General features: G+C 51.0%; 1 protein-coding gene across 1 annotated transcript; it reads left to right on the top strand.

The window, feature by feature from the left end:
• The first annotated feature begins 934 nt into the window (after nt 1-934).
• On the top strand, nt 935-16,752 carry CTSD (cathepsin D). The gene is made up of 9 exons (XM_033062045.1): nt 935-1,283; nt 1,722-1,878; nt 4,165-4,288; nt 5,899-6,017; nt 9,553-9,752; nt 10,889-11,011; nt 12,155-12,299; nt 13,226-13,324; nt 13,987-16,752. The coding sequence occupies exons 1-9, from the start codon at nt 1,222-1,224 to the stop codon at nt 14,146-14,148; spliced, it is 1,191 nt and encodes a 396-aa protein (XP_032917936.1). The 5' UTR covers nt 935-1,221; the 3' UTR covers nt 14,149-16,752.
• The last annotated feature ends 630 nt before the right edge of the window (nt 16,753-17,382 follow it).

Raw genomic sequence — 17,382 nt, 5'->3', positions numbered from 1 at the left:
AACATGACCCAGCAATTTTACAGAAGTTGCATGAACATGAATGTGACAGGAGAGGGACAGGAACCATCATAAAGCTAAGGGTCCCCCACTCCAACAATGCCCAGCTCTTCCCACAGGTTGCTGCTTTCCCACCCCACGACTAGGCACAAGCAGGAACAGAAAACAATTCCCCCCAGCCCTCAGGACTTGGAAGGAAAAATGTCTGTAAATCCGATTTAATTTTCACTGTTTTTCCAGCAAGTCTCGTGGCTCTGTAGGAGCTCTGTAGGGGCAAACTGGGCAGAGATTAGCTGTGGCCTCCTGAGCTGGTGGGGTGACACCTCTGAACCCTGTTATGACACTCCGGTGCTGGTGAAGAGCCCATCCTGGTACTCCTCAATTCCTCAATGCTCAGTCTGCACTTTGAGGAAGGGACAGACCCCAGGGACTGCTGGTGGCTGATGGCTCTGTCCTGCACCAGCATCACTCTCAATGGCTGCAGGTGGCCCAGTACCACCACAGTGCCTTCTGAGGGGTGGCAGATATGGCTCGGCATCCCCCCCTGCCCCCCCAAAAAAATCTGTGGCCTAGGATATGCCCATCTTCCCAGAAACACCCAACTCAGAGGGACTGGAGGGATGAGTGCCCCAAACTGGAGGTGTCCTGGGGCCAGAAACACTGGGGCTGGGGGCAGCCATGGCCCTGCTGAAAGGGAGTGCACAATGTCACTCGGTGGTGACAGCGGGTGGGTGGCCGAGGGGCGACTCGGGCTCTGCTGCCTGGGGCTGTGCGTGTGTCCTGTGTCCCACCGCTCCGCTCTCCTGGGAGAAAAAACACCAAATAACCTGGAAAGAACAAAAAAAAAATAACAAAAAGACCAGCCCAGCAGGAGGAAGTTAAAGAAGAGAAGGAGCACGCGCGGGCGGCAGGATCTCGTGACTGATTTCAGATTATTCCCCTTTCCCGGGGGCTGAGTCACGGCCCGAGGCGCCGGGGGTCAGCCCGGGCTGCGGGGGGGCCGTGAGGCGGCGCCCCCGGCCCCGCTCCCCGCCCCGGCCCGCCCTCACGTGACGCCGCTGCTTGCAATTTTAGACCGTCAGCTGACTCCCGAAATCCGTGGAGAGGGGCCGCTCTGCCTACAAAAACAGCCACGGGAAGCGGCAGCGGCGTCGCGGCCTCTTCAGCGTCGGGACCTCCAGCCTCTGACCCCTCGGCACCGCCGCCAGCAGCGCCATCGCCGCCATGGGCCCCCGCGGCCTCCTCCTGCTGCTCGCCCTGGCCGGGTCCTGCGCCTCCCTCATCAGGTGAGAGCAGGGGGTTCCTCCGGGGCTGCTGGGCCGCCCGGCTTGGCGGGACATGGGAGAAGCACCCCCGGTGCTGCTGCAGCGGTGGCCTCCGAGCTCCTCAGACAGCCCTCCATAGGGGGTGGCTCCCCCTCCAAGAAAGCAAGGAGGGGAAGGTTCGGAACACCCCCCCATCCTGCGCATGGAGGGGCCTCACCCCAGCTCCCCCTGCACCTGGTGACCTCTGGCAGCCCCCCGGCCTTTCCCCGTATCCTCTGGCTTTGGGAAAACACTGAGCGCAGCACGGCCAGGGGGGTTTGGGTGCTGGCAGGAGCCCAAGGCTCTCCCGCCTGGTACTGGCGCGTCCCCTGCTCTGAGCGGAGCCGTGCTGCCCCCTTCGCAGATATCCCTCCCGTACACACCCCCTCTGACAGCTGTGTGTCTGCCGTCCGCACACAGGATCCCCCTGACCAAGTTCCCTTCCATGCGGCGGATCCTGAGAGAGGCGGGCGGTGAGATCCCAGATATGAATTCCATCACTGAGGCCATCAAGTACAAGCTGGGCTTTGCTGAGGAGGGCAAGCCCACCCCAGAGATTTTGAAGAACTACATGGATGTGAGTAACAACCCCCCTGCAAACCATCCCCTGCACTGCAGCGGATGCACCCAGCATAGTGTTGGGCAAGTGGCTGTCACTTGTAGGGGTACCCATCCCAGGGGGTGGGGAGACATGCCAGCCTCCCACCAGGAAGGCAAATGAGGGAAAGATGTTGATCCTGTAGGACAGATTCATGCACTCCCATGGCTTAGTGAGTGGGTGCCAGAAGGTGCTTCCCATCATTACTAAACTAAAAATACTAATACTAGTAATTATAACGACAACAAACAACCCACTGCCACCCAAGCAGGAGCTTTTCAGTTTGTGACCTATTTCTTTTCCCCTTTGTCGCTAATTAACTATCATAAATTGGGGCCTGCTCATTTACAATCCTTCCTAGCATCATCTGACCCTTTGGACTGTACTTCTGGCAAGACAGGGGCATAAAAATCACGTTCCACTCCTTGAGGTGTTGGGGCACAAAAGGGTGAGCACAGGATATTGGAAGAAGACTCAGATTGGGTCCTAGCTTGGGACTAGGGATGCAGGACCCTTCTCTCACTATCCTTCATCTTCTGCACTGCTTTGGGAAAAGCCACCCTGTATCTCCACTCCCTTCTCAGCAGCTTAGGGAGCAAAGAGACCTGTGTGGTGGCGGAAGGAGAAGCCAGATAAAGGACACGAAGTTTGCCTTTGCCCTTGCCCTGCTGCCAGACACGTGTGGGGTTTACTATTTCAAAGTTCCTTACCGGGCAGTGTAAGATATGAGCGCTAACTGGCAGAATAAAGCTGGGCCCAGATATTTAGTCATGAATTCAGGATATATTCCCCCTGCTGCCCTTCCCCAGGGGCTGTTGTCGCCCAACCAGCTTTCCTGTCCTGGGAAGGGCCACCGGTGTTTCAGTTGGCAATGTTGAAAGCCAGGGCAAGTGGTTGTGTCACGGTGTTCTCTCTTGCAGCCACAGCTCAGACTGCTGCTCAGGGCAGCACTGTTTTCCCTTGTCACAGGGGCACCAACCCAGCCTGTGGTGGCGGATAAGAGACCTCTGGGTCCCTCCCAGCCTGGCTGAAGATACTTTTGCTGCCAAAGGAATTCTTGGGACAGCTCCCACTAGCCTGCCTCATATGCTACGTGGCAGCCCCTGGGACCCTTCATGGGTCTGTGTATGTGACAAACAGAGCCCCTGTAGCAGGGGTTAATTCTCAAGCCCCAGCAATAATTACAGAACCACTGGAAGCAAGTGCTGGCTCCCCATTATGGCTAATTGCAATGTTGCAATGGATTGTTAATTACTTAGTGAGCAAGCCTTGCAAACTAAGCACACAGGAGGTGAACAGCTTTGATAATCCTGTTTTCTTCCCTCCCCTCATCACAGTTAAGTTCACGGGGGGTTTGGAAAGACTACTGGCTAACTTCCCTTGCTAGCAGCCTTCTCTCCTGAGCCCTGAACCAGCTGCTCACCAGGCAGGACGCAGCTCCCTGCCTGTTTGGGAGGACTGGGGAAAAAATGAGTCCATATAGCACCTGCCTAGCATTCTCCATTCATCCTTTCCTCTTTGGAGAGACGGATACATTGCCAACAACTTAGCCATTCAGGTTTCTTCCAGTCCCAGCAGAAATGTAGTTTAAGCGCAAAGTGGTATCCATCAGATACCTGTGCTGTAGGGACTTCTCCCAGTCTTTCACCCTGGAGGCCTAAATCCATTTCTGGTGGTGCTGCTCATGCTCTTTGCTGCCACCACTCCTTCAGTCTTCCAGCTCTCAAGACTAGCATTTATTTATTCCCCCCCATTCCCGGAGCTCCCCAGCCACCAGCAAGCACCAAAACCCCCAACAGCAGTATCTGCAGTGGGCAGTGCTGCCACTCGCTGCAACCCACAGTTTCTCTGCGAGCCCACGAGCAGAGCAGCTTCCCAGCCAGTTTCAGCTTTTCAGTAACACAAGTGTTTTGCTTGGCTTCCTTCCATCGTTTTTTCTCATCCTTGTAGTGAACTGCATGCTAGCCTGCAGACCTTACTCCTTCTCTTCTTCCTTGTCTCCCTGCCCCAAATGTCCTCCCCCACACACACCCATACCGCTTGTCCTTGATTTATCCTTCTCACACCCACTGTATAACGAGTTGTGAACACTGAAGGGGAGCCTCCCTTCCAGAGGACAAAGGCTGGGAATCCATCAGTGCCAAAAACAAGAGGAGGTCAATGTCTAGATAAGATCCTCTATTCAACCCTAGGAGATTTTTTGATCTTTAATCCCTGCTTTTAGCCAGCTGCCTCTGCTCATGGCTCCCTTCTTTTGCTTGGCAGGCCCAGTATTACGGTGCGATCGGTATCGGAACACCTCCACAGAATTTCACCGTGATCTTTGACACTGGCTCCTCCAACCTCTGGGTGCCATCCGTGCACTGTTCCATGTTGGACATTGCCTGCAGTAAGTATCACGGGTGCCAGAAACTGCTACACAGCTTCTCCTTCCCTGCAGAAAGCAGAGTCTTGCATTGCAAGAGGAGAAACTGAGGCAGCAGCATGAAAGAACTTGCCAGGGGCCATTGGGCTTTTTAGGGGCAGAGCTGGAAATACAATCTCAGCTTCCTGCATCCATCCTTCATTAGTCCTTTCCTGGATTTTTTTCTTTTCCAAGTAACCCCCATACAGGGCCAAATCTGTTCCAACAGCTTCAGCCCTATAGTAGGGGAGCAGCATCATCAGTTGTGATGTTTCTCCCCAAATTATAGACCTATGCTGCTGTTATCCCATTGCGCAAGGCTGACTTTTTTTAAGTCAGCCTCTTGCCAGATCTGATACAAACTGTCCTAGTTTCTGGTTTATTGCTGCACAGAGCATGTGTGTGCGTGTTTGTGGAGTTATAATTAACCGGAGCCAGGTAGGCACAATGAAATGAGAATGTCTTAGGGATTCCAGGTGGTTTTTATACTTCTGTGGCGTTCCTATGCGATAAACTTCCACAACTGAAGATGTCAAACCTGGCTATGGCAAAATGCCATTTAAAAGACACTGGTTGTGCTGCTTAAGCAAAGTGGAGAAACCTGTGGAATCAACAAATGCAACCATGAAAGGCATTCCACAGTGCTCATTGGGAGTAGGATGAAATTTGTACGTCTTGTAGACAGACATTCTTTTTGCATATGTGAAACGAGATTTAGGGTGCTGACAGGGTGGTGAGGACCAGACCTGTTATGCCTAGGAGGTTCCTGATTTGTAGCAGGGAGATGGTTTCCCAAGGCAGTGCCTCAGGAGGTGCTGGGACCAAAGGGCTCATTTTACGAATATACAGGAAGCTTAAGCTCCTGCCAAACTGGAATCCAAACTGGGACCCAGCCAGCCTAGCTGGGAAACTCCTTGTGTAGTGCTGTCACTTTGTGTAGGGCTCGGCTGGTTCATCCTCAGCTGCTGTCTGTACCACTCAGCAGCCAGCCATGGGACTGTGCTGGCCAGCTCGTGACTTGGGAGGAGTCTGGGGAAGAGGAATCTGATTGCCCATAAAACCAGAGATATCCTACAGCTCCCAACCCGGCCAAGGGGAAAAGCAGATTAGACTAGGGGAAAGCCTTTCTCCTCTGCAAATAAAGGAATATTTTGAATTCTAAAAACAAGGTATGAAAAATTTCCAGCTACTCCTATTTGCAGAAACGGATGGTAAGTCCGTGAGGTGAAAACATTCATGCCCAGAACAGACTGTGTTTAAAGCCACCCTGGTTCTCCGCAACTTGAGGAGGGATATATTTTACTCTGCTGACTAACACACCACACCAGCCACATAACCTCTAGGCTTTTAATACCCAGTGGCCAAATCGGATTTAACAGCCTGAATTGGATCTGCCCACCTAATTCCCCAGACACTGGGAATGCTTTGTTAAGCAGTATGGACTTGGCAAACCCTAGGTTCAGGCCCACCTTTACATCATTGAGTGTCCATTTGTCCAGATAAGCTGGATGGTGTGGGGTTAGGTATTGGGGAACTGTAGGTATAAAGGAGCACTAATGCTGTGTGTCCCCTTGTGTCTCCCTTCCTGACTGCAGTGGTGCACCACAAGTACGACTCTTCTAAATCCAGCACCTATGTGAAGAACGGCACCAAGTTTGCCATCCGCTATGGGACAGGGAGCCTTTCTGGGTACCTCAGTGAAGACGTAGTCACGGTGAGTTAGAGCTGCCCCTGCCCTGTGCTGCCCCAGACTGCTGTCAGTAGAGTGCTCAGAGCTGTTAGGTTTCAATGGGTCTCCTTTCTTGAGTGTCCTACTGGTATTGAGCATCCTTCAGTGCTGTGTTTCCAAGTCCTTTGAAATGATGTGGTGATGATGACTGTTGAGGTAGCAATAACCATGGCAGGCTGTGAAGGGAGAAGGTATTAATCTGCAGGTCAGCAGGTTGGGAGTCGAGACTGCAAACATGGTGTCTGGCCATCCCTCCAACACTTTTCCTGGTGACCTCAAAAACTTACCAGCCCAAGCATATGCCATCACCACTGCACAGACTGCTGATGGTGCCCAGCTTGTTCTTGGCCAGTATCCACACATTAGTGGATACCCACATGGGCAGCTGCCCAAACGCAGACCAGAAAAGGTTTCTTTACTGTGCCATCCTGGTCTCATGTCAAGAACTGGCACTTATGCTTCTAAAGCCTGGAAACACCCTGGGGGGAGGTTCCCCAGCAGTGTTCAGGGTGCAGCTTGAGTTAGCTGGATGGTGGTTGCTTCACAGTTTGCTTTTCAGCAAGCAAAGGCTGAGCTTTCTGTCCTGTGAAGGACAAGTGCCTTTCATGACTTCCTCCCAGGTACAGATGCTTGTGAGAGTTTGCCAGCTGCCAAACGTCAGGGGTGCATGTGCTCTCAGATTACTCGCTCTCCTGGCAGGGATAAGAGCATATGTTTGCTTTGCAGGGGGGCAGAAACAAAGCAAAAGTTTTGAATTAGCACAGAAGTCTGGGGATTTGGAGGTTTCTGGTTAGGTTCAGCTGAAAAGTACTGGCTTACCAATTTGATCAGAATCAGAAAGTATCCAGGAGAAGCTTAAAGTGTGTTACTCTTCCAAGATATGCATTCTTTAGCCCATCCTTACAGCATGAAGATTTTAGGCTAGCCTGGAAGCATCAGCTATTACCTTTATGCTGCATCCAAAGATGCAGCAAGGCAAACAGCGAACTTCATTGCCCTTAGAAAGTGTGGGCTTAATGCAAGGGCTGAAATAAGTCAGAAAGAAAATTGCCATTTTTTCTCTTTTTTTTTTGGTTTGTAATTGTCACCTTAGTGCCTGTTCGCTAATTAGCTTCCCACTTCCTGGCAGCTCAGAGGAAGGATTTTGTGCCTCACTTTGTTTGGGAAGTGGGGATGGTTCTTGTCAGACAGCACAGCTTGTAGCATTTGGTTTCTGTCTGCACAGAAACAAGAGAAACCTCTTGCATGGAGCTGAGCAGTGTCCCACTTGTTGTAGGCAGGAGCAGGGGTGACTCTGAGGGTCAGGGACTTTCAGCTTGGACAGTAGGATGCATCCTCTGATGCCCAACATGTTGTAGGCAAGCTCCCAGTCGGGTAGTCTTGAAAGAAAGACATTGAAATAACCTTCAAGGGTGACCCTCTTGGCTCCAGCCATTCTGGTGAGTGGAAGCAGCTACAGCAACCTCTGGTAGCACTGACATCTGACCAAAAGATGCTTGTTGGCAGGTAGTCCCAGAATCCCTCAGCCCTAATTTTTTTGAGAGAGTGATGAGATGATATCAAACATCCCCTCTCATTCTGTGGAGGAGAGATGCCTTCCACACTCCGCGGTGCTGCTTGCTCTGCAGGTTCAGCCAGCCCTCTGCTGCTCAGGCATCTCATCTCTTTATCACAGCCCAACCTTGGGAATGTCCTTCAAGGACAGCAGCAGAGGAAACTTAACTGGCCATGGGGCACAAAGTCTCTCCCATGACTGCAGTGCAGATACACTGCACAGGAGATTACTTTCCATGCCTCTCCCTTGTGCCTCTGCACCCCAAGCCTTGGTGCCAAGCTGTGCCACAGAGGCCCTCACCTCTTGGTCTGCCTTTGCCATCCAGTGCTTAACTGCTGGCTGAGGCCACTAACAAGGAGGGCAGGCGAGCTGTGGAGTGCCAATGCCCATCTGCAGAGTGCTGGAGGGTGGCCACCACAGGGCCATCCATTGGTCATGATTTCTGGTTACTCAGTGTCGGGGCGAGAGCCAGCCAAGAGACAGAGACAAAGGATCTGTCACCTGGCAGGAGCACTCTGCTAAAGATGGTCTTGGGTTTCAGACCCTGCCTGCAAGTGTATGCTGAGAATCCATGACTGGGCAGAAATCTGCCTCCCCCTTGGGATGTGAGAGCAGAGCAATATTCAAACAAACCTGACACTCAGTGTTATCAGTCCATTGCATTTTGCTTTTATTTTTAAGTAGAAGCTTCACTGAACTTTTTGAGCTGCTGAGGACCAGAAGTGCCAAGGGGTAGCTTTTGTAAACCTGGAGTGTACAGCTGGGGCAGGCGCTGGCGAGCGGATGTGTTGCCGTGTGCTCTTTCCCCCCACATCCTGCCCTGTGGCTTTTAGCTTTCGCAAGGCTCGATCGCCCTTTCCTACTGCCATCCTCCAATACCATTAAAGGCAGCACTGCTGTCCCAGCCTTGCACTGTCTAACCCTGGGGGGATATTAGTAATTTACAGGGATCGTTATCTGCCATCAGGTAGGAGAGGCCAGCTTGTCAGTCCAGCCTGGCTCACTACAGGGCTGCTAGCTGCAGGCTGAGACTGAAATTGTCCTAGTGTGGATGCTAAAATTGCCTGTGGTCAACCAGAAGCTCACAAGCCTCCTGAACTGCTAGAGCCAGAAGCCAGCAGATGCATCCTCCTCCCCATCAGCAGAGCTATCCTTTCTCTGATCATCTTCTTTCTGGGGATCTGCCCTTGGAAGACATTTCAGCTTTCCATTGGGGAATGCCAGTCCTTCTCATGGCTGGCAAGGGAGGTGACCTTTGAATTCTCGGTATTCTGCTTGCTATTTTTGTGCTTCAGGCTCAACCTCACTTTCTTGGCTGGGTCTTCTCCCCTTTCATGGGAGGTCTCTGCAGGCTGGTGGCTCTTCCAAGAGATTCAGCGCTGTCCCAGGGGTGTTTCTTATTGAGCGAAGATCACAGGGGTTGTGGGCAGAGGTGAGAGAGATTTGTGCTCCCAACTGAGGACAGGTGCAGCATCCAAGGAGGTGGGATACACAGATGACTTAGAAGATGTCCAGAATGGAGAAGAGGATTAAAGGCACAGCACAAGAGCTTTTCAGACTGGGAGGAAATGATGAAGTAGGTGTTACAGGAGGAGATGTAGGAGGGACAAATGCATATGGGTCCTCTGTGCAAAGAGGAGGCGCTGCAGAACAGCAAGGCCAGTGCAAGGGCACTGCAAAAGGCTAAAGGAATTCTCTGGGTCTTAGAGGTATGCTCGGCTTTGCAGGAACTTGGGAGGTTCCACTGAGCAGGAGTTGCCAGTCTCTTCCCCTGACAAGAGTGGCACCAGGATATCTGGTTTCTGCAGTTGCCTGCAAATGCAATGGTGAAAGCAGGCAGGAGTGTGGCAGCACATTGGGGGACGTGCTACAGCCTGTGTTCAGTGAGGTTCCGTTACCACCCAGGTCCCCTGAGTCAGTTTTCTTTACAATCTACTTTTCCCTTCCCTCCTCTTCTCCACACAGCTTGGTGACTTGAAAATCCAGAATCAGATCTTTGGAGAGGCCACGAAGCAGCCAGGCATGACATTCATCGCTGCCAAGTTTGATGGCATCCTGGGCCTGGCATTTCCAAAGATCTCTGTGGAGGGCGCCGAGCCTTTCTTCGATAACGTCATGAAACAGAAGCTGGTCGACAAAAATATGTTCTCTTTCTACCTAAACAGGTAGTGTTGGGTTTGGTGGACACCTCTGCTTGTGAGGACAGGTCCAATGGGCTTTTTTGTTTTCCAGTAGCACCTCTTGTCATCTGCTGTTTTACATTCTGGACAGCACTTCCCAGTTGGAGAAGTCACAGCAAGTTCTTCTTGCAGGAGCAGTCAGGCCAAAACCTCTTATGTTTGCTGTCTGAAGTAAGGAGAAGGGAAGTAGAAATGCAATTCTTTTACTGATAAAAAGCTGGGTGGATCTGTGAACAGATTTCTTAACTGATGAATAGATAGAGGGTGTTTCCAGAGGAAAGAGAAATAAAAATAAACGGGGCTGTGATCATGAGCTTGGTGCTAGTGCAGTCCCCTTTAGAGAGGTAAACACCCTCAGCCTGCTGCTAAAATCCATAAGCCATGTGGCCACCACCATGTTGCCTCCCAGGCAAGGGTGCTGCCCATCAGTCATCACTAATGAGAGGGCTAATGCTCTCTCTCCACCCTGGGAAATCCTCCTCTGCAGCTGCCAGCACCTTCCCACCCACTACTGCTCCCCGCAGGGCACCCCATCACTTTTCTGGCTCCACAGCAGCAACTCTGAACTACTTCAGCCCAAAAAGTAGCACGCCAAGAGCAGAGAGGGCAGCTGCTGGCCATTCAAGCACCAGCCCTCCCCCATCACCATATTTCTTCCCATCTGCTCAGCAGTGAGCTATTATCTGATGGTAACCTTGAGGATTCACTCCAAAGCTACTGGTTGGCAGAGTTGAGTGCTGATAACCTAACCCTGCATCATCTGTGTCCTGCTCTGCACATGCATTTTTTAGAAGCTGATTTGGGAAGTCCCTGTGTCAGTGCTCAATTTCTCTTTGCCATTCCCCTTCCCCCCTTTATTCAGGTTTCTGTGAGAAAGTACCAGGTGGAAAACTGCAGGATGCTTTGGCTGAGCCCAAATATTCCCATTTCCCCATTCCAGCCTATGTCCCAGTATCTGTCCTTACACTGACATAACACAGCACAACATAAGTTGTCTGTCTCCAGTACTGTTAATGCTGTGCTTCACCTCCAATCACCCTAGCAGGCATTTTGGGGGGCACTTGAAGCAGGTTGTTCTTGCCCTGCCCTTAATGTTCACAGGTTTGGGTGTTGTTTTTCAGAGATCCCAGTGGTGTCCCCGGCGGTGAGATGGTTCTGGGAGGGACCGACCCCAAGTACTACAAGGGCGAGTTCAGCTGGTTTAACGTCACACGCAGGGCCTACTGGCAGATCCACATGGACTCGTAAGTTCCCCGTCCACCTGACTGCCTGTGTGGGGTCACATGTGCAGACAGCACATGCCTGAGACCCTCCTCAAAAAGGAATCATCCCTGCAACATATCCACACCAAAAAAAGCAGATTAAATCCCACCCTAGGGCTGGGTTGGTTGTTGCTGGAAGGAGACAAGAGGCAGAAGCCATGAGGAGATGTTCTGCAAAATCCTTTCCTCTTGTTTAAGGCTGGACCCTTCACCCTTGAAAGGATGCTGGCTGCATCCTTGCGAAGCGGAGAAAAATGCCAGTGTGTCCTCCTTGCAGACAGGGCAAGCTCCATAGATCAAACCCCAGTTTTGCTCAGCTCTCAGCAAGGCCTGAGCTGCATAGCTGTCCTGCACACAGCTCTGGAGGAGCAGGATGAGGCCTCAGGAAGCCAGCCCTTGACTGAAGGGCACGGCGCAGCAATCAGCGCGCATTGTTGGAGGCAGAGGGGAGGAGAGCAGGCTGAGCTGACGGCCGCCAGCCCCACAGTCTATTCTGAGCTCTCCCACGTGATGGGAACTTAAAAGTGGCCTGTGATCAGAGTGTGTCCTTTTCCTGGGAATTGCATCCCTCCCCAGCACAGTGTTTTAGTTCTCATTTTCCCCCAGAGCTGCAGCATTGGCAAAGTATGGCAGACCCTTGTCTAGAAGGCTTTGTCTTTCTGCACTGCTGTGAAATGCGATGCGGGTGAGGAAGCCAAGCTGCTCCTTGCTTGCCTTTTTTCTATACAGGAGCCCTTCCCTTGCCCATGGCTGTGACACCTCTTTAACCCTTTGTTTTCCTGCATAGCACAGGCCATAGAAGTTCATAATTCATTGTCCTTAGCTCTCTCCCATGTCCATTAGGTGTAGTGCTAGCTCTGGAGTGCAGGTAGCAGGCAGGGTACGCAGGCAGCATCCAGGCTGTCTGCAGAAATGCAGTTACACTTCAAGGCACCTGCTCAGTCACGAGCAGACAACAGGGAGCCAGGGGGTCCGTGCACCGAGTTGGTGCTGCATCAGTGTTTCTGAGCATCTGTTCTTCCTGAGTGTCTGTCACAGCCCTCCCTTGCCTGCCTGTGTACTGCTTCCTGCAGCCTTCACTGGGAGCCCTTTAAGGGTGTCTGATGCCTGGATATCTCTCCCCAGGGTGGATGTTGCCAATGGACTCACCGTGTGTGAGGGGGGCTGTGAGGCCATCGTAGACACCGGAACCTCACTCATCACTGGCCCCAGCAAAGAAGTGAAGAAGATACAGCAGGCCATTGGTGCAAAACCGCTCATAAAAGGCGAGGTGAGGCCGGGCTGGAAATGTGGGGGTCTATGGCCATCACAGCACCTGTGCTTACACTCTACTTTGTACCCAGGTGCTTGTTGAGACCCTAGTCTTCTGCTCCCTCTGATCTTTGTTCCCAGCCTGTGCTCCTGGAAAAGCCACTGGCACAGCAGGGACCCTTCATCATTTTGACCCTGAGTAGTATTCACTACCCTGCTCGTGCTCACAGTAGAAAAAACCCAGGTCCCATGAACTTTGGGAAGGTTTGGGTCACCTCTGCCACTCATCTCTGGGAGGTGGAAGAGAAGGGATCTGAGTTGCAGCTGAGACAAAGGATTCGCATTAATGTGAGACACTTTAATAAAAGTATATTTCATGCAAATGGCAACCCTTTGCATGAAAGTTCTCAACCATCAAAGCTAATCTCACAAGACTCTGTCCCCTCCCAAAATTGTGGAAGAATATAGATTATAAAGACCCTATAGAAAAAAATAGCATGCTCTGAAAGCCCACCCAAATCAGAGCCATGAGCATTTGTTGGGCATTTCTGCAGTGTCAGAGACCCCAAGCTGCAGCAGCAGTTGGCTTAGACTTGCCACCATCCCCAAGACGTATTAGTGAAACTGTCTTTGTCTGTGTACTGAGCCACAGCTGCCTCTCCTCTGGTAAAAGCCCCCAACCATGCCACGTCAGCTGTGGCACCCTGGGACTCAACAGAGCCAAAAGCTTAATCCAGCATCCTTTGGCTCCATGACTATCCATAAAGCCCTCTTGCCCCTCAGCTTGGAGCCCTAGGCAGGGAGCAGCCTACTTAGCCCAGCTTGAGCTTCTGCACCCTGAGAAGAACTGGTTTTAGGGAAAACCACAGCGAAGATGTGACTGTACTGGAGGAAGACTGAGAGTGTAGGAGGTCCAATCTAAAGCCTTTACTGTTTCGATTTCAGTACATGGTGCCCTGTGAAAAAGTGCCAACACTGCCTAACATCACATTTACAATAGGACAGAAGACCTTCGTCCTCACAGGAGAACAGTATGTCCTCAAGGTATGTCCAGACAGGTTTTTACAGCCTTATGCTTCTTCCCCAAGGCCTGGCTTTTGCTTCCTCTGCACCAAAACACAACAGTAGCCAAAGCAGTGCTGGAGCTGGTGCTCAGGAAGAGGTCAGAAAGGTTGGGGTGTCAGGGTGGTGCAGGATCCACTGCAGATGGATCCAGGTAACCTCATCAAAGTCTCACAGGAATAAGAACCACTGAATAATGCTTGTGAGGGATAGTAGGATGGTTGAGGAAGGGGAAGCAAGGTGTTGCATCACTTTTTACAAGCATTTAGCTCTTTTGTGCTTCATTCTGGTGCAATGAGGGCAGCCTTATTATAGCAGAAGGTACCAGCCTGTCATATAAGCCATCAGAATCAACTTGCAAGGACCATCTTGTGCAGACGTTCACCAATGGCTCTAATTCAGAACTGCGTCGGCCGGAAGGTTTATGGTCATGTGCAGCTTGGCTTGATGCTTTAGTGCTTAAGGGAGGGGGAGATGGGTTTGGAGTCATAGCAGCAGTGGGTTGGGACTCACTTTTGCAACCTTTGGATCTCAGTCTGGGAGAGGCTGAAGCAAAGGCAGCCTTGCCGGTGTTCTTGCCAAATGTGCAAGGTTGAGGGAAGGGAATGACCTGCTTAAATTGAAGCTCTCACTCGTCTTTCTAGGTTGGTGGATCAGGAGAGACTATATGCATGAGTGGCTTTTCAGGCCTGGACATCCCACCCCCTGGGGGCCCACTCTGGATCCTGGGAGATGTCTTTATTGGACCCTACTACTCTGCCTTTGACCGTGATAACAACCGTGTTGGCTTTGCCACAAGTGTCTAAACACCTGACCCCCACTGCCTCTGCCACACACGCACTTAAAACACACACACACATGGGAGCTGTAGAGAAAGGTTACCAGTATTAGAAATCCAGTGAGTGGAAAGGAGAGGAAAAAAAAAAAAAAGAAAAAGAAATGGAACTAGATTTAAAATTACATGGGAAATAGTCATTAGTGCCCTGCTAGCTACTTTTTCCACTCTGTTGAGTAAGTGGTGCTGGGAGGTCTCTAGCTGACAACTCCAGCTGGAGTAGTCCCTTGCTTTACTGTTACGTCTTCCAGTAGTTGTTTTTGAGAATGATTCTCAGAGCTGAACAAGGCCCTCTCACATCTCCCAGTGCTGATGTCCTTCCTGGGGGTGGAGGGGGTAAGCTGTCTGAAGCCAGCCCCTGGCACATCTGTTCATGCAGAGAGGGCTGTGCTACTGCTCTTGGGTTTGGTCTTCTGTGCTGGGGGAGAAGGACAAGGGAAGCCTGTCTTGCATATTAGTTCTTACTGCTTTTTCACTCATGAAGTGAGGGAGTGGATGGCCTGGGAGAACCTGTCAGTATGACCCCTCCTTGGCAGGCTGAGGCAGTGATCAGTAGGTCATTTCTCAAGGAGTTTATGCTGGCTTGGTCCTAGGAGAGCATGTGCTGGGCTGCAGCAATGGGGAAGCACAGCAGTGTGCCCAGGGGATGTTTCAGAGCCTGAGGGCTGTGGTGGTGGTTTGGTTAGTGGTGGCACTAGTGAGAGAACTGGGAAGCATGATGTCCACATGCCTGACATAATGGGACAAGGGTTTGTGGGGGTGCTCTAGCCAGTCCAGTCAGTATGAATATTAAGGGGGTCAAGATAGGTTATAACAGAGGTTACTTGAATTCATGGCCATGAAGGTCCAGCCTTTTGCTGAGCAAAGTCATGTGGCACAAGTTCTCTCTCGAGTTTAGTGATCTTCTCCCAGGTTCCCCAAACAGCAAATCTTCCCAGCTTCAACCACAGCTAGTAAGTTGAGAATAATGTTTCCTAAAGCATCTAAATGATCTACAAGCTGAAATCATACTGGTAAAATCCATGTTTGTCAGACTCATTAAGAGCTTTTGGAAACATGATTCACAGCATTTTGAACTGCCCAAAACTCAAGAGACAGTTGGCAGAGCCAGCAAACCTCCTGGACAAGAGGATACCATGGCAGTTGCTGGACTTGCATTCACTTTCCCTGCTGCCCTGTCCCAAAATCCAACTGCCGTTAACACCCTCTATACCTGCTTTCCACTTTACTAACACTGATGAGCTCTGTTCCTGTCCAGCTGTGTTGCAGAGAGAGTGAGGCACAATCCTGTTTCGGATTTAGCTGATTAAGCTATGCACACAGATCCTCCCAGAGAGCCAGGATCTGCACTTGTGGAGCCACTTGCTGGACTGGCACTGGTAGGCAAACACTGGTGGAGCTGGGAGGATGATAAAATGAGTTTTAAGCAGCACTGGAAGGCAGAAGAGAGCCTGCCAAGAATCCCAGCCCCTGTGCTGGGAGTAAAAGACTCTCTTCGTTTTCCTATTGTGCTGGATCAGGTCCTGAAATTAAGGGAGTGGCAGATAAGGAACAAAGCTGCAAGTGGCAAAAGGATAAGATCAGCAGTGGCCATGACCCCAGACCAGGCTAAACCAAATAGCAAAATCTTGGCTACCCAAAATTCACCGATAATCCTGCCAGCAGTAGTAGTGGGGCCAAGAAATTTTTTGAGGAAGGTCTTTGGGCAGTGAGTGAATAGATGGTTTTGCCCAGTGAAATAAGTTTGGCATTATAATCATGTTTCACCTTGGAGGGGTCTGGCAGTGGGGGCAGGTGTAGGCACACATGGGACACATGCATTGTCCCCTACAACCCCAAATGTGACAAATGCTGCTCCCCAAAGCTTGCTTCTGCCTCCTCGTAATCTTCACCTGGAACTCCGCATCTGGACACCAAAGGACAACTCTTAGACTGGCCACAGAACAGTAGCATGTTACAAAAAAAAAAAAAAATCATCAGTAGCTGCTCCAAAATTAGCAAATATTCAACACCTCTCCAGAGATCTTCAGTTTCACACCAGTTAAGTGCCCAGGGCTCCTCCAAGTTCTGCTACATCGTTTCCCAGCCGAAGGATTTCTTCAGCATGGGGAGACAGATTTGGCCTCTTGGATACCTGCTGAACAGACCTGATGTGAGGGGGAAGCTTGATATGGACTTGGCAGTGGCTTTTGAACATCTTCAGCATCAGATTTAAGTGGGATGTGCAGCACAGCCCCAGGCCCTTGGGCGATGGCTGTGCTGGGCGTGCGCTGCCTCCTGCCACCTGTGTGGTCCTGGCACAGAAACAGGTGGGCTGATGTCTGCCAGCAGGCAGGAGGCAGCTGCCTGGGGAAAGCATGGCCCAGAGTGATGCCCTGAGTGACACACTGTAGGATAGGCTGGAGGACCAGTTCGCTGCAGTCTTCCCTGAATGGGTCTCCTCCCCTTGTTCTTTTATTTGCATTTTTAAACCCATCTCTAATCATGTGACTGGTTTTTTAAAATTATTTTGCTGTTGGAATTAATTGTCTCTTCATAGAAAATTGAAAAGAAAATACAGTATTTTCCCCTTTAACTCTGAGAGTGGTCTTTTCCTTTTGCGGTTTGAGATGCCAAACTCTGTGGATTTGCAGAGACTGTGTCTCCCTGACCTATTGTCCCCAGACATCTGATTGCCCACTTGTGTGGATTCATGTGTGTTTCAGAAGAGCCTCTCCCCTTCTCTCTGTTAAGGAAACATGCTAGAACCCTGTTGGATTTGTCTTTTTCAATGGATTAAACATAATTCAGCCTCTGCAAAGTGACATGACAGTGCCACTTGCCTGACCCAGCACCACTGGGGCAGCAGGCACTCCCAGCATCCCTGCTAGCCTACAGCCTTCTACACTTCCCCAGCTGAGTATTGCCAAGGGTAGTCCATTAACAAGGAACTCAGGCTGTCCCCTGGTCATCTGGACCAGTTAGAATAAGTTCCTGCCTAGGACTTGAAATGGTCCTGTAGCAGCCAAAGTGGAGCTTCAGTTTCTAAGTTTGGCCTAAAATCAACTAAGGTGTGAAGTCTGGGGAAGTCCTGGAGCCCAGTGATAAACATGTTGTAGGGTTTTTTCAACAATGTGGGAAAAATCCATCCCTCTTGCTTAGTTGTGTAATTTTTAGTCCTAGCACTGCTGTATGGGAGCTGGAGACTGAAGCGGAATGAAGGCCC

Source organism: Catharus ustulatus, chromosome 6 (genome assembly GCF_009819885.2).
Source record: "Catharus ustulatus isolate bCatUst1 chromosome 6, bCatUst1.pri.v2, whole genome shotgun sequence".
NCBI lineage: Eukaryota > Metazoa > Chordata > Aves > Passeriformes > Turdidae > Catharus > Catharus ustulatus.
This window is presented reverse-complemented; position numbering and strand designations above follow the sequence as displayed.

Bases quoted from the DNA above. Each gene is read 5' to 3' on its own strand.
- CTSD (XM_033062045.1), top strand. From the start codon at position 1,222: ATGGGCCCCCGCGGCCTCCTCCTGCTGCTCGCCCTGGCCGGGTCCTGC. The intron at 1,879-4,164 runs GTGAGTAACAAC...TTTGCTTGGCAG, and splicing joins TTTTGAAGAACTACATGGAT to GCCCAGTATTACGGTGCGAT. The intron at 9,753-10,888 runs GTAGTGTTGGGT...GTTGTTTTTCAG, and splicing joins TTCTCTTTCTACCTAAACAG to AGATCCCAGTGGTGTCCCCG.